The sequence below is a fragment of the Entelurus aequoreus genome, linkage group LG08, assembly GCF_033978785.1.
Source record: "Entelurus aequoreus isolate RoL-2023_Sb linkage group LG08, RoL_Eaeq_v1.1, whole genome shotgun sequence".
NCBI classification, from domain to species: domain Eukaryota; kingdom Metazoa; phylum Chordata; class Actinopteri; order Syngnathiformes; family Syngnathidae; genus Entelurus; species Entelurus aequoreus.
In genome coordinates this window covers 23,656,876-23,677,282 of record NC_084738.1, presented here as the reverse complement: position 1 = coordinate 23,677,282, position 20,407 = coordinate 23,656,876, and the positions used below count along the sequence as shown (strand labels likewise).

General features: G+C 39.8%; 1 protein-coding gene across 6 annotated transcripts in view; it reads left to right on the top strand.

The window, feature by feature from the left end:
- Positions 1-20,407, top strand: part of arsg (arylsulfatase G) — a 41,176-nt gene that overhangs the window by 17,162 nt on the left and 3,607 nt on the right. For 5 of the 6 annotated variants that reach the window (XM_062056029.1, XM_062056030.1, XM_062056034.1 and 2 more), the window contains 9 exons: positions 3,763-4,002; positions 4,111-4,346; positions 7,077-7,191; positions 8,920-9,048; positions 11,897-12,102; positions 12,175-12,255; positions 12,620-12,728; positions 12,899-13,019; positions 19,879-19,969. In XM_062056029.1, the coding sequence (XP_061912013.1) occupies positions 3,763-4,002; positions 4,111-4,346; positions 7,077-7,191; positions 8,920-9,048; positions 11,897-12,102; positions 12,175-12,255; positions 12,620-12,728; positions 12,899-13,019; positions 19,879-19,969 (1,328 nt within the window). The remainder of the gene's footprint in view (positions 1-3,762; positions 4,003-4,110; positions 4,347-7,076; positions 7,192-8,919; positions 9,049-11,896; positions 12,103-12,174; positions 12,256-12,619; positions 12,729-12,898; positions 13,020-19,878; positions 19,970-20,407) is intronic. The other variant, XM_062056035.1, reaches the window with a different exon arrangement.

Below are 20,407 nucleotides of genomic sequence, written 5' to 3'. Positions count from 1 at the left end.
ACTCTTAATGTGTGACTCAAACGAGAGAGTTGGGTCGAAGATAATACCCAGATTCTTTACCGAGTCTCCTTGTTTAATTGTTTGGTTGTCAAATGTTAAGGTGGTATTATTAAATAGATGTTGGTGTCTAGCAGGACCGATAATCAGCATTTCCGTTTTCTTAGCGTTGAGTTGCAAAAAGTTAGCGGACATCCATTGTTTAATTTCATTAAGACACGCCTCCAGCTGACTACAGTCCGGCGTGTTGGTCAGCTTTAGGGGCATGTAGAGTTGAGTGTCATCAGCATAACAGTGAAAGCTAACACCGTACTTGCGTATGATGTCACCCAGCGGCAGCATGTAAATACTAAAGAGTGCAGGGCCAAGAACCGAACCCTGGGGAACTCCGCACGTTACCTTGACATAGTCCGAGGTCACATTGTTATGGGAGACGCACTGCATCCTGTCAGTAAGATAAGAGTTAAACCAAGACAAGGCTAAGTCTGACATACCAATACGTGTTTTGATACGCTCTAATAAAATATTATGATCGACGGTATCGAAAGCGGCGCTAAGATCAAGAAGCAGCAACATAGATGACGCATCAGAATCCATCGTTAGCAATAGATCATTAGTCATTTTTGCGAGGGCTGTCTCCGTAGAGTGATTTGCCCTGAAACCGGATTGAAAAGGTTCATAGAGATTGTTAGTCACTAAGTGTTCATTTAGCTGCTGTGCAACAGTTTTTTCGAGAATTTTGGAAATAAACGGAAGGTGGGAGACCGGTCGGTAGTTTACCATGAGGTCAGGATCGAGGTTAGGTCTTTTGAGCAGAGGATGAATAACCGCTTTTTTGAATGCTAGGGGAACAGTGCCGGAGGAAAGTGATAAGTTTATAATATTTAACACTGATGGACCTAATAATACAAACAGTTCCTTGATAAGTTTCCCAGGAAGTGGGTCAAGTAAACATGTTGTTTGTTTTATCCCACTTACACGCTGTAATAATTCCTCTAATGTTATTTCATCAAAAATAGAGAGACTATTTTGGAGGGCAGTGTCCGTCGTATATACAGTCGTATTTGTGTTAATAGAGCCCAGTTGTAGCTGGGATGCGTTGTCTTTAATCTCCTTTCTAATGAGTTCAATTTTCTTATTAAAGAAATTCATAAAATCATCTGCCGAGTGGGTGGAGCTACTGGGAGGAGTCCCTTGTTGGGTTAGCGATGCTACTGTACTAAACAGAAATTTAGGATCGTTTTTGTTGAGGCGGATGAGATTTGAGTAGTATTTAGCTTTAGCTAAGGTAAGCATGCGTTTATAAGTTATTAAACTATCACTCCATGCTTGATGGAAAACCTCAAGTTTAGTCGCGCGCCATTTGCGTTCCAGTTTTCTACATGATAATTTATGAGCTCTAATTTCTTCTGTAAACCATGGGGTGCGCCTTTTAGGGGCCCTTTTTTGCTTTAGCGGTGCTATACTATCAATAATTTCGCGCAAGGCATCGTCAAAGTTGTTAGTGAGTTTATCAATAGAGCCGACATAATTTGGGAATGGTGCTATTACCGAAGGCAGTAGGTCAGCAAGAGTCATCGTTGTGGCAGCATTAATGTTGCGGCCGCTATAGCAGTTATTATTATTATTAGCTTGTTGACAAAGAGTCAAAACTTCAAATTTTATAAGGTAATGATCGGACATTACTTTAGTATATGGAAGTATCATAACTTTGGAGGTGGTGACACCCCTGACAAGCACTAGATCTATTGTATTACCGTTGCGATGCGTGGGTTCATGTATTATTTGTGTAAGACCACAGCTATCAATTATGGTTTGGAGCGCCACGCACTGAGGGTCCGATGGGGTATTCATATGGATATTAAAGTCCCCCATTATGATTATATTGTCGGCGTGCGTCACTAGATCAGCAACGAACTCTGAGAATTCACTGATAAAGTCCGAATAGGGCCCAGGGGGGCGGTAGATAACAGCCAGGTCGAGAGGTAGCGGTGTGACAGACCTCATAGTAAGCACCTCAAACGATTTATATTTATTATTTAGGTTAGGGGTAAGGTTGAAATTTTCATTGTATATTAGTGCGACACCCCCTCCCCTCAGTTCCAAAAGGTTAGATGAAAACCTCAGCATTTTTTCCAAATAAGAAATAATCCAAATCCAATTAATCTGTTCAGGATGCCCACAAATATGAACACAAAATGCTTTTCATAGAGAATAATTATTGTTTTACAGGCAGAAAATCAAGTGAAATATGATACAAATGATGAATTAAATTACATTTAACATCACTCTGACCTTTTATTGAGGACAGCACTGAGTGGAGAGGGCGGAGGGGAGTGTAGATCCACACGTTCCTACTTTGCTACAAGTTCTTTCTTGTATTCAATACTAGTTTACCTCCCTTTTTATCAAAGTGCTAGCATTTGCAACTTTATTTTGCCACAAGCTGACTTATTTTGCAGTTATACTCGATAAAAAAAAGCAAAGAGACGGAGTCACCAACATGTGGGATTTTTTTGTATGGGCTTTCGATCCCATATTAGCTGAAATTTGGTATCTTGTAACATCCACGTCACCAATTCAGGGGATTTTTTTTAATTTTTTTTAAACAAACTAACTCAATTTATATCTCAGTTTTACTTTCATTCACAGTGTTGCTAAGATCAGTGCTGCATTCCTGTCCTTTATGAATGTAACAGCTGATCCTAGATTTGGCCAGATTGGTTTTGTTTTGTGGTTATTTTTACACAAGCTACTTAATACAAATTCCAAAGAATTGACTGTGGACATTGAACCCTTTTAGTGACTGGGTATACATGCCTTTTCAACATTTAACATTTTACTTCCACAACCCCTTCTCCACCTGCTTCTTTGGTAATATGCATAAATACTGTACAGCAGTGTTTTTCAACCACTGTGCCACCAATTTGGGTTAAAAATATTTTATGCAAACCAGTTATTATAATCTGCAAATAAAGTGCCGTTTTTGAGTGTCGGTGCTGTCTAGAGTTCGGCAGAGTAACAGCGTAATACTCTTCCATATCAGTAGGTGGCAGCAGGTAGCTAATTGCTTTGTAAACGTTGTATCTAATGCGTAAACCAAAAAATAAACAAAAGGCGAGTGCCCCTAAAAAGGCATTGAAGCTTAGGGATGGCTATGGAAAACGAAACTAAAACTGAATTGGCTACAAAGTAAACAAAAACAGAATGCTGGACGACAGCAAAGACTTACAGCGTGTGGAGCAGATGGCGTCCACAAAGTACATCCGTACATGACATGACAATCAACAATGTCCCCACAAAGAAGGATAGCGACAACTGAAATAGTCTTGATTGCTAAAACAAAGCAGATGCGGGGAATAGCGCTCAAAGGAAGACATGAAACTGCTACAGGAAAATACCAACAAAACAGGAAAAGCCACATAAATAGGAGTGCAAGACACTACACACAGGAAAACACCAAAAAAAACTCCAAATAAGTTACGGCGTAATGTGACTGGTCATGACAGTACACCTACTTTGAGACAAGAGCTATGGTGATGCTTGCTTGGTTATGGTTTGAATTCATACCCAACAATTGCAAAAATGACTTTTTACTGTCAATATCAACTACCGAGTTTACATTTTTATTGTTTTGTGCTGGTGGTGTGCCTCCGCATTTTTTTCAATGAACAAAAATGTGCCCTGGCTCCAAAAAGGTTGAAAAACACTGCTGTACAGTCACACACCTCCCCATCCTCACCCCCCAAATTATATTTTCTCCAGGTTTCTGCACAAAATGCTAGAGGGATTCACGCCGCCGCTCGTGTGTGGGATACTGCTGTGCGCCCTGTGCTTCCACCGAGCGTCTGAGCACGGAGCTGGGGCTAAAAAGCCCAATAAAAAGCCCAACTTCATCGTCATACTTGCTGATGATATAGGATGGGGTGACTTGGACATCAACCAGCCTGAAAAGGGGACAAACAACACACCCAATCTCAACCTGATGGCCCAGCAAGGACTGAGGTATTGCGTAATCATTGCTCCTCTTCATTGAGTCGTCATTGTGTTGGTGTTCCTAATGAAGTGGCTCAATAGCAATATGTATCCCCCTGTCGTCTTTATTCATTGCAGATTGTTAGACTTCCACTCTCCGGCCTCGACCTGCTCCCCATCCCGCGCCTCCATCCTGACAGGCCGCTATGGACTCAGGAACGGGGTCACTCACAATTTTGCCGTGGGCTCCGTGGGCGGACTGCCTCTGTCTGAAGTCACGCTGCCACAGCTGCTGCGGGAGGCGGGTTACTACACCGCTATGATCGGGAAATGGCATCTGGGCCACAATGGACCATATGGTCCCACACAAAGAGGTGACGAGGACTTAGACCTAACCAGGTAGCAACGGTGCAAGGTTGGAATTAAAATATAAAACGTGTCAAACTCAAAGCCCGGGGGCCAGATGTGGGCCCCCCACTTCAATCTATATGGCCCGCAAAAGCCTGGAAATAGTATGCGTTAATGAAGTATGTTATCCTTTCTTACTACGTATATTCCAGACCTAGGGCGCACCGGATTATAAGGAGCACTGCCGATGAATGCTCTTTTAGATCTTTTTTCATATAAAAGGTGCACTGGATTATAGGGTGCATTAAAGGAGTCACATTATTTTTTTCCTGAATGGAAAACACTTCCTTGTGGTCTACATAACATGTAATGGTGGTTCTTTGGTCAAAATGTTGCATAGGTTATGTTTTACAGATCATCTTCAAGCCGCTTTCTGACAGTCTCTTCCGGATGCGCCGTTTTTTGGGCGGTCTTATTTACGTGGCTCACCTTCGGCAGCGTCTTTTCCCCGGCATCTTTGTTGTAGCAATGTAGCGTGCAAGGACGGGAGTGGAAGAAGTGTCAAAAGATGGAGCGAACTGTTTTAATGACATTCAGACTTGACTTAAATCAATAAAGGAGCAGCATCTCATCTGCAGGGAAATGTGTCTCGTGAAAAACCGTCCGACCGGAACTCTCTAATAACTAAAGTTCCTTGGGTGAATAATGTAAAGTCACTACACCGGTATGTTTTGGCGCGTTCATGGCGAGTTTACTGACAGATATAAGTAAGAACTTTACACTACTTTATATTAGAAATGGCAACAGTCCCATAACAAGAAGATAGAGAAAAATAAGATTATCTACTACGGTGTCAACACTGACTACAAGGTAAGAAAAGCTGCTTATGCATAATATTGCGAAACAAAACACCAGATAATGTCTTACCTTATACACACACTATAATAATACTTGTATGTTGAAGCACATGAAGTGGTGCGGCTTCATAGCTTACCAAAGTCGTACTAAAACATTTTGATAGATTTTTGAGCGCCGTGTGTAATGTTCTATATTTTCAATGGAACATATAAAATGTTGGTGTTTACTTCAGTCATATTGCCATCATAGTGCAGTCTACACATATCTCTTATGTTTGACTACCATTTACTGGTCACACTTATCATTACACCATGTACCAAATAAAATTGCTTTGAGGTCAGTAAGCAAAACCAGAATTGTTCCGTACATTAGGCACAACGGGTTATAAGGCGCACTGTCAAGTTTTGCAAAAAAAAACAACACGATTTTGAGTGCGCCTTATAGTCCGGAAAATACGGTATATGTCTTTGTAACATTTGATTTTGAACAGTAGAACAATGTAGTTGTTGTTTTAATTTTTTAAAAATCCATGTGCTGCATGCAATTGTATATCTTTTAAACTTTAATATTATCATATGTTCCCAAAAAATGTTTTTGTTAAAATGAAGATAATCCAGCCATCCATTTTCTACCGCTTGTCCCTGTCGCGGTGACTGGGGTGGCTGGAGCCTATCCCATATATATATATATATATATATATATATATATATATATATATATATATATATATATATATATATATATATATATATATATATATATGTATATATGTATATATATGTGTGTGTGTGTGTATGCCATAAAAATCCCATAAATATCTGATTGACCTCTGATTTCAAAATAATAAAAATAATTGTAAACTAAAAATCACAACAGATTTGGGGCGACTGAGCTGCCAAGATTTTTACCATTAAATCAACTTTGGTACCGCTTTTCCATTTACAATAATACAGTATAAAAACAACCATAAGCTGTGTGCTTCTAGGGATAACCTTTTTGCAGAACGGACTATGATATTAACAAAATAAACAATGTAATACAAAATTATGTCTGTCTGTAAATAGCTAAAAATAAATAAAACCATGGACTAGTGGTACCTTTTTTTTCATTCCACTTACATTAAAATGCTGTGAAAAAAAAACCCACCACCATTTTTGGGGTAAAATTCTGGCAACTAAGCTGCCTGTTTTTAAAAAAAAAATTTAACAGTAAAATCTAAAGATTTTTTTCACAGTGCACGTAAAAAAATACATCAAATAATCAAATGCATGGGCAATGATGTACTATCATTAAGCGAATCGTTTTACATTCATATTCATATCTTAGATGTTACAAGCGGCCCTCTAAGGGCAGCTATGAATGCGATGTGGCCCTCAGCAAAAAACTAGTTTGATACTCCTGATATAGAGCGTCAATAACAAGAAAACATGGCAGTCACCCTCAGATTAAAACAATTGTACAGAATTTTCCACCGGTTTAGGGTTCTGACGTCATTGGGTCCTTCTGGCAGTGTATCTTTTGACTTCTCACCCACTGTCCACTCAGTCCACCCCCCTGCTGCTACTCTTTTTAAATCCATGCTGTGTTTGCAGTGTCTCTGCTTTGGAGTAGCATATAAATATAAACACCTTATTAATAAACCGTTAAGGTCTAAGTAAGTACTTTCAAATGAGAAATCAACCAACAACAGACGTATATTGATGAGCTAAACTAGTACAAACTATAATACTTTTTAATTTGGTACAAGCTGATGTCAAAGTAAGAAATTATTTGAGGATTTTAAAAGGTAATATTCTTATAGATGCATTTTATTTCATTACGCATGAAAGACAAACAAATTAAGTGCATGGTTCCTTTAAGAAAGATTCAGATTTGTTCTTTTATTGTCTCTTGGACAGGTTTTGACTATTACCTGGGGGTCCCATACAGCAACGACATGGGTTGTACAGATGTACCTGGATATAATCTTCCACAGTGTCCCCCCTGTGACTCGTCTGGATCGCACATTTTAAGGTGGGTGGGGCTAGATTTATATTCATTATTCAACCTTTTTGCTTATATGACGTGATTTGAATAGTTTTTGCTTATTTTAGACATGCATCCTATTTATAAATCCCGAAAAGTTACTTCTACATGCAAATGGAAGTGTGTATCACAAGCAACATGCATTTCAACCCAGTTGAATTGATAGTAAACCTGTGTACTTTTTGACTGACTTAATTTTCCGGTCAAAATGTTACTTCATTGTTGTAAAAAGCCAGTTTTGCTGCACCGTTGTTGTGTCTTTAACTTAACATATTGTGATGCTTGCATGTGACTGTGCTCTATTTGTAGACAGGGCGTTTATTTGTCTGAACTGCCAAGAAGACGGGGCGTTATTTGGAAGCAGGAAATAATTAAAAATAGAGTAGTAACACAACTTACAAGCCTTATTGGTTCAACGTCACCCATTGAAATGAATTGAAAACAGCACACATTTTAACATGCCTTTTAAAAATATAACCACATTTTTTGATGATAGATATTGTATAAAAACAATACAATGGAATGTACTACTAAATACTACAGTAGTTTATGAAGTAATGTAATAATAATGTACAGCATTTACTTTGGAGAGTGGACTTCTACGGTATCTCCTTCCATCTGCTTCTCCGTCATACACCATCAACAGCTTTTCTTTATTTTCATTGATAAATCTTTGCCGTTTAGATATTATTTTAACAGTCTTAGTTGGCTTTATCGACTCATTTTGCTTCAGTATGGTGCAGATTAGCAGTGATACGCTCCAACTACTTCGGCCATTTCTATGATGATTTATTTCTTAAATTCAGTGAATATCATCCACTTGTTCTTCTCGGCACTGTCCTTCACACGGACTTTCTTCCTTCTCTTGGTTGGAAAACCAAGTTAAGTCGATCTCCAGCTATATATGCTAATGCCAGCGAGTAAGACAGGATGTTTTGGGCATTGTAACATTAGCTACGCCATTGTTTCAGTTTTTTACTTGTAACTTAAAGCATACCATTAGGCCAGAGACAGCTTTTATCTCCCAACACTTTTAAGGTGGGGCACTCTTAAGTTGAGGTAACACTATAAAAATGGGACCCATTACCTCCCTGCTTGGCACCCAGCATCAAGGGTTGGAATTGGGGGTTAAATTACCAAAAATGATTCCCGGGCGCGGCCACCGCTGCTGCCCACTGCTCCCCTCACCTCCCAGGGGGTGATCAAGGGTGATGGGTCAAATGCAGAGAATAATTTTGCCGCACCTAGTGTGTGTGTGACAATCATTGGTACTTTAACTTTAACTTAACTTTATGCTGTTGTACAGTATGTTTTTTCTTCTTTTTTTTACATTTTGGAAACAAAAAGCTTTTACAACATAACATCTTATTACCTCTTATTTTTTCAACTTTACTAATGATTCGGGGTGCACGAGAAAGTGGAAAGGAAAACATAGCTCTTTTTTTTTTTTTTCCTGATCATTTATGAAAAAGCATATTACACAACACAGCAGCAACATAATCGATGCTGTAATAGCGGTAATGATTTGCATTTCAAAATATGGGACTTTTCCTAGGATAATTAGGGATTCTCATTTACATGGACGCTAACTATTCATGATGCTTAAAATGTAGGTACTTCCAACTTGCCCACAGCCACAGTTGTTAATGTTTGTAATCATGGTTTGCATACAGTAGATCCTAGAAGGTGTTATTTACAGTATCCTGCATGTTTTAGATCTGGCTGTTTTTCCAATGTGGGTCTTCCTTTGATTGAAAACCGCACCATCGTGGAGCAGCCCCTCAACTTATGGACGCTTACTGAACAGTACCAGTCTGCTGCACTCAAGATTATGCACAACGTGAGGTACGATGTGGGTGTGGAAATTATCATGAGGCTGAGCAAAACTGCTATAATCCTCCATGTCCGTGACTGTAATGATAAGTGTCCTCAACTTGAGCAACACATACTGTACATACTGTGTTTTGCTAAAGTTGAGAGTAAAGTGTACTGTGTGTAGAGGGGTTGCGTAGGAGGGTGAACCCTGCTGTTTGCAGCTGTGTGAGAGAAACATGCTATAGTTGAGGGTCATGTGAAGGAGTAGCGGCTGACTATCAATCAAGTCATGTGCTGTGCTGACTAGGCCACACACATGCAGGCTTCCAGAGAGCCAACATTCTTCATGCATGCTACAGGACACCGCTTTAAAAAGGGACTATTAAATGACCAACAAATTGTATTGCGGTATGTCAGAGTGGCGAGCAGGTACACGTCAAACGAGATAATTTTTGCACTGGAAATCATGAGACGAATCCAGAAGCTGCCTAAAAGGATACCTTGTGCTGGTCTATTGCTTTGCATTTCTTTTTTTTTAACTGTGTTTGCACTTTACTTAAATCCATAACGGAGCAGCATCTTCTCATCCGGAAACAACCACACCGGAAATGTGTCCCGTGAAAAACCGTCCGACCGGAACTCTCTAATAACTAAAGCTCCTTGGGTGAATAATGTAAAGTCACTATACCGGTATGTTTTAGCGCTTTCATGGCGAGTTTACTGACAGATATAAGTAAGAACTTTACACTACTACCACACCGGAAATGTGTCCCGTGAAAAACCGTCCCACCGGAACTCTCTAATAACTAAAGCTCCTTGGGTGAATAATGTAAAGTCACTACACCGGTATGTTTTAGCGCTTTCATGGCGAGTTTACTGACAGATATAAGTAAGAACTTTACACTACTACCACACCGGAAATGTGTCCCGTGAAAAACCGTCCCACCGGAACTCTCTAATAACTAAAGCTCCTTGGGTGAATAATGTAAAGTCACTACACCGGTATGTTTTAGCGCTTTCATGGCGAGTTTACTGACAGATATAAGTAAGAACTTTACACTACTTTATATTAGAAATGGCAACAGCGGAGGATGAATGTCCCATAACAAGAAGATAGAGAAAAAGAAGAAGCGTATCAACTACGGTGTCGGCACAAACTACAAAGGTGGACGGGCGCAATTTTTCAGGACTTATGCAGATCCCAAATACAAATTAGCAGGTACCATAAGGTAAGAAAAGTTGCTTTTGCATAATATTGTGAAACAAAACACCAGATAATGTTTTACTTTATACACACACCATAATAATACTCGTATGTTGAAGAACATCAAATGGTGCGGCTTCATAGCTTACCAAAGTCATACTAAAACATTTTGATAGGTTTTTGAGCGCCGTGTGTAATGTTCTATATTTTCAATGGAACATACAAAATGTTGGTGTTGTTTACTTGAGTCATAGTGCAGCCTACACTTCTCTTATGTTTGACTGCCATCTACTAAAAGGATACCTTGTGCTAGTCTATTGCTTTGCATTTCTTTTTTTAACAGTGTTTGCAGTAGGGTAGAACTGCATTACATCATATTTAAAGGTGTCTCTAATATTTTGGTCCTTCGTGAGAGTGACTGGCACCTCTCAGTGTAATTTAGTGTAAATACTACGAATACAATCAAAACAGAGATATTTTTTGTCCGTAATCAGGAATTTCGGCGGCTCTTGTGTTGAATGTGTACTTAATGAAGCATCTGTCTAATGTGTTTACCTAATGCAGAGGTCGGCAACCCAAAACGTTGAAAGAGCAATGTTGGACCAAAAATAAAAAATCTGTCTGGAACCGCAAAAAATGAAAAGCCGTCTTATAATGAAGGCAACACATGACGTAAGTGTCTATATTGGCTATAATAGCCTACTATCAAAATGACTGTGTCGCAGGCTGAAGCAAACCTTCGTTGACAGAAATGTTGAAATGTAATATTTATTCTACACATTTTTATAACATTAGAAACCGTTGGTAAATAAGAGGCTACTTAGAAGGTGAGATAACTCCAAAAGTATGGATGTGTGTCCAAGTTAAAGGAAACTGCATGCCGTCTTCTTTTAATGGATTTATTACAATCTTTGGCAAGCTAGGTAACGTTTGCTGTGGTCTGGAACAACATGGCACACAAACAACTATCTGAAATGCAGCCAATATTACATAGAGATAATGTGTCATGAGACATGCAAAACTAAATTAATAACAAAGAGGATACAAGTAAAGGAAATTAAATGAGCTCAAATATACCTACAAATGAGGCATAATGATGCAATATATACATACAGCTAGGCTAACTAGCCTGATTAGCACTCCAACAAGTCAATAACATAAACAAAGCTCACATTTGTGCATTGACGCACAGCATGAACGTTTTGGTGGACAAAATGAGACAAAGAAGTTTGTGCATTCACACACAGCATGAAAGTTTTGGTGGACAAAATGAGACAAAGGAGTGGAAGATTTTACATGTAAACAAACGTCACAGTCCACACTATGGTGAGTTCAAGAACCGCCGAATATAGTAGGACAAAACGATGTTCACCAAATACTCTCATCAGTGAAGCATACACACAAACATATTAAACAGTGGGCTTTCTAACAATTGGGAAGGTTTGTGTCATGTTTGTCCTCAAACAAAAAACATACTAAAACAAAAAAATTATTTTTCCCCCATCTTTTTCCATTTTCAATCCTTTTTAAAAAAAATCCCAGGGAGCCACTAGGGCGGCGCTAAAGAGCCTCAGGTGGCTCGAGAGCCGCGGGTTGCTGACCCCCGACCTAATGCATTTAATGGGAGCGTCTCTGTAGACCTCAAACACAATGTATTTTTTTGTGTACCTGCAGAGAGCGAGGACAGCCCTACTTCCTGTACATTGCACTATCTCACATGCATGTACCCTTGGCACCACAATCTGTTCCTCCTGAAACCAGTACAGGGCATCCCCCACCTGACCGCCAAGTGTACGCCGCGAGCCTGAGAGAAATGGATGACCTTGTAGGGGCCATCAAAAGTGCTTCATATGCTGGCGATACGTTTATCTGGTTCACTGGTATGTCTCCTACGCTGACTGATTACATCTGTGTTTACATCCGGAGTGTTGCCATGATGTGCACATTTTTAGGCGATAATGGTCCTTGGGAGCAGAAGTGCAAGTATGCAGGAAGTCCTGGTCCATTCAAAGGGACGTGGCAGACAAAAAGAGGTATAATGTCTTAAGAAAAAAATCACACTTTCTAGCAGTACACAAGGTTTTTATGTTTGTTATGAAGGTAAAAAAAACATATACTACTTTTTTTGTCAGCATTCCATGATGGATACATTTTTATATGAATAAAACGGGTAGCACACCAAGGTAGACTACATAGCAAAAAAACAATGTTTAAAAAAAAAAAAAATCCTAATTCCAGTGGTTATGGCACCTGTTGCTAGGCAGCCTTATTGCCCAAAGGAAATTCAAATGAAACAAGCATGAAATAATAATGGAAATTATTTTGTAGCGCTGGTGAACTAAAGTGTAACACATAGTTCGAAAGGTGACTTTGGAACATCTCTTGATTTCATGTGAGGTGGGGGCTCAGCTAAGAGAACCACGTGGGAAGGAGGCCACAGGGTCCCAACAGTGGCCTACTGGCCTGGTGTGATCCCAGCAAACTCCACCAGCTCTGTCCTGCTTAGGTTTGTTGCCTTATGGCTATTTTTCTAATACTATATTGATACTTGGAGATGCTATGCTTGTTGTGTTTGAACATTGATACTTAGTGTATTTACTTTCCATGCATACTCCCTCGCTGTTAGTGGAACATAATTGATCCCATAATTTAAAAAAAAATCGTACTTTCTCCCAGTGGTATGGACATCTTCCCAACTCTTTTATCCCTGGCGGAGGTGACGCCCCCCTCAGATAGGCGTTACGATGGGATTGATGCCTCAAGAGTCCTCCTGCATGGCGAACAGATTGGTCACAAGGTACCAAAGCTTGCCGTTCCTTTTGGATGGGCGCTCTGCTTGACCACATTGTCATGTGTTAATAAGTGCATTGCACAGCAGCAGTAGAACCTATGTAATGCCACTGAGCAAACTGCACGGTCAGCGTTAACATCAAACACAGTAGGACCTCGACTTACAAGCTTCACTGGTTCTGTGACGGAGCGCTTAACTCAAAGCACTTGTATCTTGAATCAATGTCTCCCATTGAAATGTAATTGGTGCCCGGCAAGCCAAAACAGCACAATTTTAACATGTCACAAGCCTTTTTAAAAGGAAAACTAACTTTTAGATAATAAAGTACAAAAACAATACAATAGAATATAGTAAACAACTATTACGAATGATATAATAATAATATACAGTACAACCCTTCTCAGACGGCAAGAGAACTTTCGAATGTCCAGGTCAGCTGTGAGTCTACTTACCGAGAAACTTTGTCCATTTGTCGAAAGAGAGACAATGAGAATACGGGCTCCCTTGGATGTGATAATAAAAAAAAAAGTAGCGTGTGCTTTGTATTACCTGGCCGTCGAGGGAAGACTACGGAAAACAGCAAATGCTTTTGGACTGGCAAAACAGACTGAATCAGTTATTGTCCGCCATGTATGTCGCGGACTCAACGTATTTGGCCGTAAAACACAACCAACATGCTACTCTTATAAGTGCATATGCCCCAACTCTAGGTGCTGAAGAAGAAACTAAGGAGGCTTTCTATGCGGAGTTAGATGAGCTTATAAACGTATTATTCTTGGTGATTTCAATGCAAGAGGTGGAAAAGATCACAATATATTGGAGGGTGTAATTGGACATAATGGTGTAGGTAAAGACAATGCAAAGGGGCCTTACTTCTGACCAAATGTGCGGAACACAGTTTGATAATCACCAACACCATCTTTAGACAAAAGAATTCTGTCAAAGTGTCCTGATAACACCCAAGTTCAAAGCACTGGCACTTGATTGACTATGTTATAGTAAAAAAAAGGGACCAACAAGATGTACTTCAGACCAGAGCTGTAACTGGTGTAGATGAGTGCTGGTCAGATCACAGATTGATTGCATCAGTTATGAGGCTAAAACTAAAGGCTTGAAGAAAATGTCATAACAAACCACACAGCAAAAAATCCAACGTTGAATGTCTAAAGGAAGATGAGCATGGCATGGAACTAGAAAGAAACCTGGAAGAAACAATACCCAACAAATCCCATACAAACATAACAGGACACTGGGAGCAATTAAAGGTAGCAATCAGAAAAGCATGTGATAACTCAGTTGGGTACAAATCCAGTAAACATCAGGACTGGTTTGATCAAAACAACACAGAACTGCAACAGCTCACAAATATAAAAAGGGAAGCTTTCATACAATTTAAGAATGACGCTAACTCCATTTTAGAGAAAAATCAGTATCAAGAAATCAAAAGTGATGTACAACGAGGCATGAAAAATAAATGGCGGCGGGCAAAGGCTGAAGAAATACAACTTTTAGCTGATAACAACAATTTCAAGGCATTCTTTACAGCAACAAAAGAGAGATGGACCAACTATACAAGGTCAGGTGCCCCTCAAGAGCAAAGACGGGAGTACCATTCTGAAGACCAACAAAGAAGTCAATGAGCGGTGGAGAGAGAACTTTAAAGAACTACTGAACCAACGAACTGTCTAGAACAGGGATGTCGTCAATGCCATACCCCAACAGACCATCAAAATGGACCTAGGAGACTTACAAACCCTGGAAGAAATAAAGAAATCCATCTCACGAATGAAAGCTGGCAAAGCAGCAGGCCCAGACGGAATTCCAATTGAAAAATATAAGCATGGCGGAAAAAAAAATTACAAGAAAATCTATATCAAATTATGCTCAAAATTTGGAGCGAGGAAGAAATACCACCAGAGCTAAAGAATACCAACATTGTGAAGATATACAAAAGAAAGGGTGATAAATGATAGAGCAGAATGTGGCAACTACAGAGGAATATCACTACTCAGTACTGCCGATAAGGTCCTGTCAGGAATCCTCAACACAAGACTTCAGACCATTGCCGAGGACATAGTCCCAGAATCTCAATCAGGCTTTAGACCAAACAGAGGAACAACTGACATGATGATATCGGTGAGACAACTCCAAGAAAAATGCATTGAACAAAATAAACCCCTCTATATGCCGTTTATTGACCTCACAAAAGCATTTGACACTGTCTCAAGGGAACTACTTTGGAAAGTACTGGTGAGATCAGGATGTCCTCCATAATTCATCAGTATGGTCCGATTGATGCATGATAATATGACAGCTACAGTACTTGGGAATGGCGATGATTCTGCTCCTTTTGAAGAAAAAACTATAGAGTAAAACACGGATGCCTGAAAGTGTTCTCAGTCTGTATCTCTGTTGTGATCCACATTGCATATTCACGAATACCAGCTGAGCTATTTCAAATTACATTTCGGCTAGATAGAAAACTGTTCAACCTGAGGAAGCTGCAAGCCAGAACAAAAGTTTCAAGGTCCACAGTGGTAGAATTCCAATATGATAATGCAATAGAAGCGCAGAGTGCAGAAGATTTGCAAGTAATACTTGATGCATTTAACTACCGTATTTTTCGGACTAGAAGTCACAGTTTTTTTCATAGTTTGGCCGGGGGTGCAACTTATACTCAGGAGCGACTTATGTGTGAAATTATTAACACATTACCGTAAAATATCAAATAATATTATTTAGCTCATTCACGTAAGAGACTAGACGTATAAGATTTCATGGGATTTAGCGATTAGGAGTGACAGATTGTTTGGTAAACGTACAGCATGTTCTATATGTTATAGTTATTTGAATGACTCTTACCATAATATGTTACGTTAACATACCAGGCACGTTCTCACTTGGTTATTTATGCGTCATATAACGTACACTTATTCAGCCTGTTGTTCACTATTCTTTATTTATTTTAAATTGCCTTTCAAATGTCTATTCTTGGTGTTGGGTTTTATCAAATACATTTCCCCAAAAAATGTGACTTATACTCCAGTGCGACTTATATGTTTTTTTCCTTCTTTATTATGCATTTTCGGCCGGTGCGACTTATACTACGGAGCGACTTATAGTCTGAAAAATACGGTACGCGTACACACAACTTGGACTTAGAATAAATGCAAAGAAAACACAAGTACTCTACCAACCATCGCCAAAGGACGTCATCCTGCAACCACTTGCAATAAAGATAGAAGAAGTGGCTCTTGAAAATGTAGAAAGCTTCACATACCTTGGTAGTATAATGTCTTCAAATGCTGACATTGATGCAGAAGTCAATCACAGAATCAGGCAAGCTGCTGCAGCCTTGTGAAAGCTTAAGACTTGAGCGTTCCAAAATCATGACATCAGACTAGATACAAAATGAAAGTGTTCAGAGCAATTGTTATAACAACTTTGCTATATGGTTGAGAGGCATGGACCGCATATCAAAGACACATCACAGCACTTGAAAGGTTTCAACAGTTATGTCTACGCATAGATGATGAATAATAAGTGGCCAGATATGAGAACAAACATCAGTGTACTTGAGCAGGCCATGCTTCCCAGTGCGGAGAGTACAATTGTTAAAAAAACAACTACGATGGACAGGGCATGTTGTACGGATGAACGACGAAAGACTGCCAAAACAGATGTTGTACTGTCAGCTAAATGAAGGGAAAAGAAATGTTGGCGGGCAGAGAAAACGTTACAAGGATTGCTCAAAAAAGACATTGAAACAATGTGAAATAGATACTACATGCCGAGAAGACCTAGCAAAAGACAGAATAACATGGAGAACTGCAGTCAGTGAAGGAGTGACATAGTATAAGGAGAAAAGAACATCTATGATACTTGAAAAGAGGAGGAGGAGACTGGAAAGAAGAGTCATGCCAAAATGTATATTACCACCTGGTCTGATCCGTCCTATATGCGGCAGAATATTCAAAGCTCGTCTTGGCTTGTACAGTCACTACAGAGCACATCATTCTTAGGGACGATGGACCCCTATCTTCTAACAAGAGGAGCCAGCAAGCGAGATTCTACTTACTGAAAAACTTTGTCCATTTGTCGAAAGAGAGACAACAAGAATGTGGGCTCCCGTGGATGTGATAATAAAAAGGTAGTATGTGCTTTGTATTACCTGGTCGTCGAGTGAAGACTACGGAAAATGGCAAATGCATATGGACTGGCAAAGCAGACTGTATCAGTTATTGTCCGCCATGTATGTTGCGTAAACTCAACGTCTAGGTCCAGAGTATATAAAGTCACCAAAAACAAATGGACAATGAAAGTAAATGGTAAAAGAGTGAGGAGTGTCATGACCAGATATCTACATTCCTAAATTGATTGTTGTCAAATGTTCTTTGTCACATTGTTTACTTTCACATGTCCATTAAAGATTTGATAAATTTATGATGGCTCAGGTGTGATTCACTACAATAGGGTCCCACAGTACACTGGATTCCAGTTAATTGAAATACCACAACCATACTAGCCAACCCTCCCGATTTTCCTGGGAGACTCCCGAATTTCAGTGCCCCTCCCGGAAATCTCCCGGGGCAACCATTCTCCCGAATTTCTCCCGATTTCCACCCGTACAACAGTGTTGGGGGCGTGCCTTAAAGGCACTGTCTATAGCAGGGGTGTCAAACGTACGGCCCGAGGGCCGGATCAGGCCCGCAAACAGGTTTTATCCGCCCCCCAGGATGAGTTTAAGTATAAAAATTAACCTTGAATTTTTGAATGAAAGAAACTGCTGTTCTAAATGTGTCCACTAGATGTCGCAATAGCAATTTTTTGTATCTTTGTAGATGATGCTACATATGTAAAAAAAATAAACCACATGATGTTAGTGCACCAGTTGAGGAAAATGAGCAAACTACATAAATAACATCCTGTAATTTGATTTTGATATTATTTTTGTTATCTTTATAGATTGAAAATTAACACCAATGAGTTGACTGATGATTTATTCAGAAAATATAAATAACGACAAATAAAGTATATATACTATTAACCGCAACAGTTAATTGTAAAAAAAAAACCCAAAAAAAACCCAACAATATTATGATTTGTACATTTTCAGAATGTGCTTGTTCTATTTTTAAACAAAGAAAACAATCTGAAGTTGTCTTTATTTTTAAGTTATTGTGCCGTGATTTTAGCAGTCCGGCCCACTTGGGAGTAGATTTTTTTCCATGTGGCCCCCCATCTAAAATGAGTTTGACACCCCTGGTCTATAGCGTCCGCTTTTCCTCCATGCGAACAGCGTGCCGGCCCATTCACATAATATGTGCGGCTTTTACACACACAGAAGTGATTGCAAGGCATAGTGGATCAACAGCCATACAGGTCACACTGAGGGTGACTGTATAAACAACTTTAACACTGTTACAAATATGCGCCACACTGTGAACCCACACCAAACAAGAATGACAAACACATTTCGGGAGAACATCCGCACCGTAACACAACATAAACACAACAGAACAAATACCCAGAATCCCTTGCAGCACTAACCCTTGCTGGACGCTACAATATGCACCCCCGCTACCACCAAACCCCGCCCCCCATCTCCTGAATTCGGAGGTCTCAAGGTTGGCAAGTATGACCACAACACTGGATATTGTTCAGATATGTCATTTAAGAACTTGCACACAAAGCAACACTGGAGGTGACTATGACGTACGCATTTTCCGCACATTCGTACTAGGTCGCGTTGCGCCGGCGGACGGAGGGGGTGGAGGGGGTCTTAAACAACCATTGTGTGTGTGTGGACAAGGATAAGGTTAGGTGGGATTTACCCTGGAAACCTAAGCCGGCTTAGCGTAGAGGGGGCCTAAGTAGCCTGATGTTAACGAGACTGTTAATGGATACTCACTTGTCATTCCAAAGTGAGTATCCATTCACAAGTTTCAATTCAGCAGGAAGCGGGAAGTGTTGCGCCATAGCCGTACCAGGATAGCAGAGAAGGAGAACAAAACGTTGATTAGGTGGCAGATATATATTTGCAAGGCCATTTTCAAGAAGGATATTTAAAGAGAAACTACATCTTGTCGGTCAACCCCGAAAGCTAGCTCAGCTGTTCTGGTGACGAAATGGAGAAATGCTCGCCATTTCCACTCTAATCAGCCGGCGACGAGGGGTACCACTGGCGTACACGGCGCTGAATAGTGAGTTCAAATATTACATTTTTTCACTTTAAATATATTTTTTTTTGCAAATTTTAATTTTGACATTAGCACAGAAGATATGTTTTAATTGATTTTTAAATGCGCCAGAAAATAACCCCTTTTATATACTGTTGATGTGATTCAATTCCCAGTAGTGCGTAAATGTGTTTCTGTATAGTATTTCTCCAGCAATGGTCATGTGGTGACATCATGGATGGTATTTTGAGAGGTAATCATTGAAGTCGGACATCACTGAACGCCTAGGTGGGAAACGCACGGCCCGCCACTGGGTAGATATAGCTGCTGGATGCGCACCTCTCGTGATACTTAATTGGTTCTGTGACGGAAAATTAGGAGGTTCCCTACAGCCACAGCTGTTAATGCCAATGTTTTTGTTTTTACTCGACACAAATTTATGATTCAGTAGTTAGAAAATGTATATCCTTGCCATAAGATCAATAAGACGGATATAACTGCCATGACATGCTGTGATGTACGATGCAGCATTAAAGTCCTTGGCAGTTGTCTGTGTCGAATGACTTGGCTAGTGCCATCATGTTATTGTTACTTGGACTATAGTTGGCCGAATGCTGTGTCACAACTACAAGGGATATTTACGTTTTTATGTGTTTGTTTGTTGATATTGTTTGTGTTTTTAATAGGTCCTCTTCCACCCAAACAGTGGTGCTGCTGGGCGTTTTGGCGACTTGCAGGCAGTGCGAGCTGGGAAATACAAAGCTTTCTACATGACAGGTATGTTGCACCACAACATTTCAGTTAGTCAACAGGAGAATACTTGCTGAACTTGCCTCCTGCCCAGATTAGGCTAGAACCAGAATGACAACTTTTTTTTATTTTGTTTATCTGCAAGCAGATGTACTGTGCATTTGGAGAGTATTGGCAGTGCTCCACTTTTTATGTTACAGTCTTATTCCAAAATGGGGAAAAAACAAATTTTTATCTTCAAAATTCTACATGTACAGACACATCCCATGCAATCTGATGGAACTTGAGAGGTGCTGCAAAGAGTATTGGGCAAAAAGGAATGGGGGAAACTGCCCACAGATAGGTGTGCCACACTTGTGGCATTGTATTCAAGATGGCTTGAGGCTGTAACTGCTGCCAAAGTACAGTATAGAGTATAGAGTACAGAGTAAATGCTGTAAATACTTTTTATTTTTAATACATTTG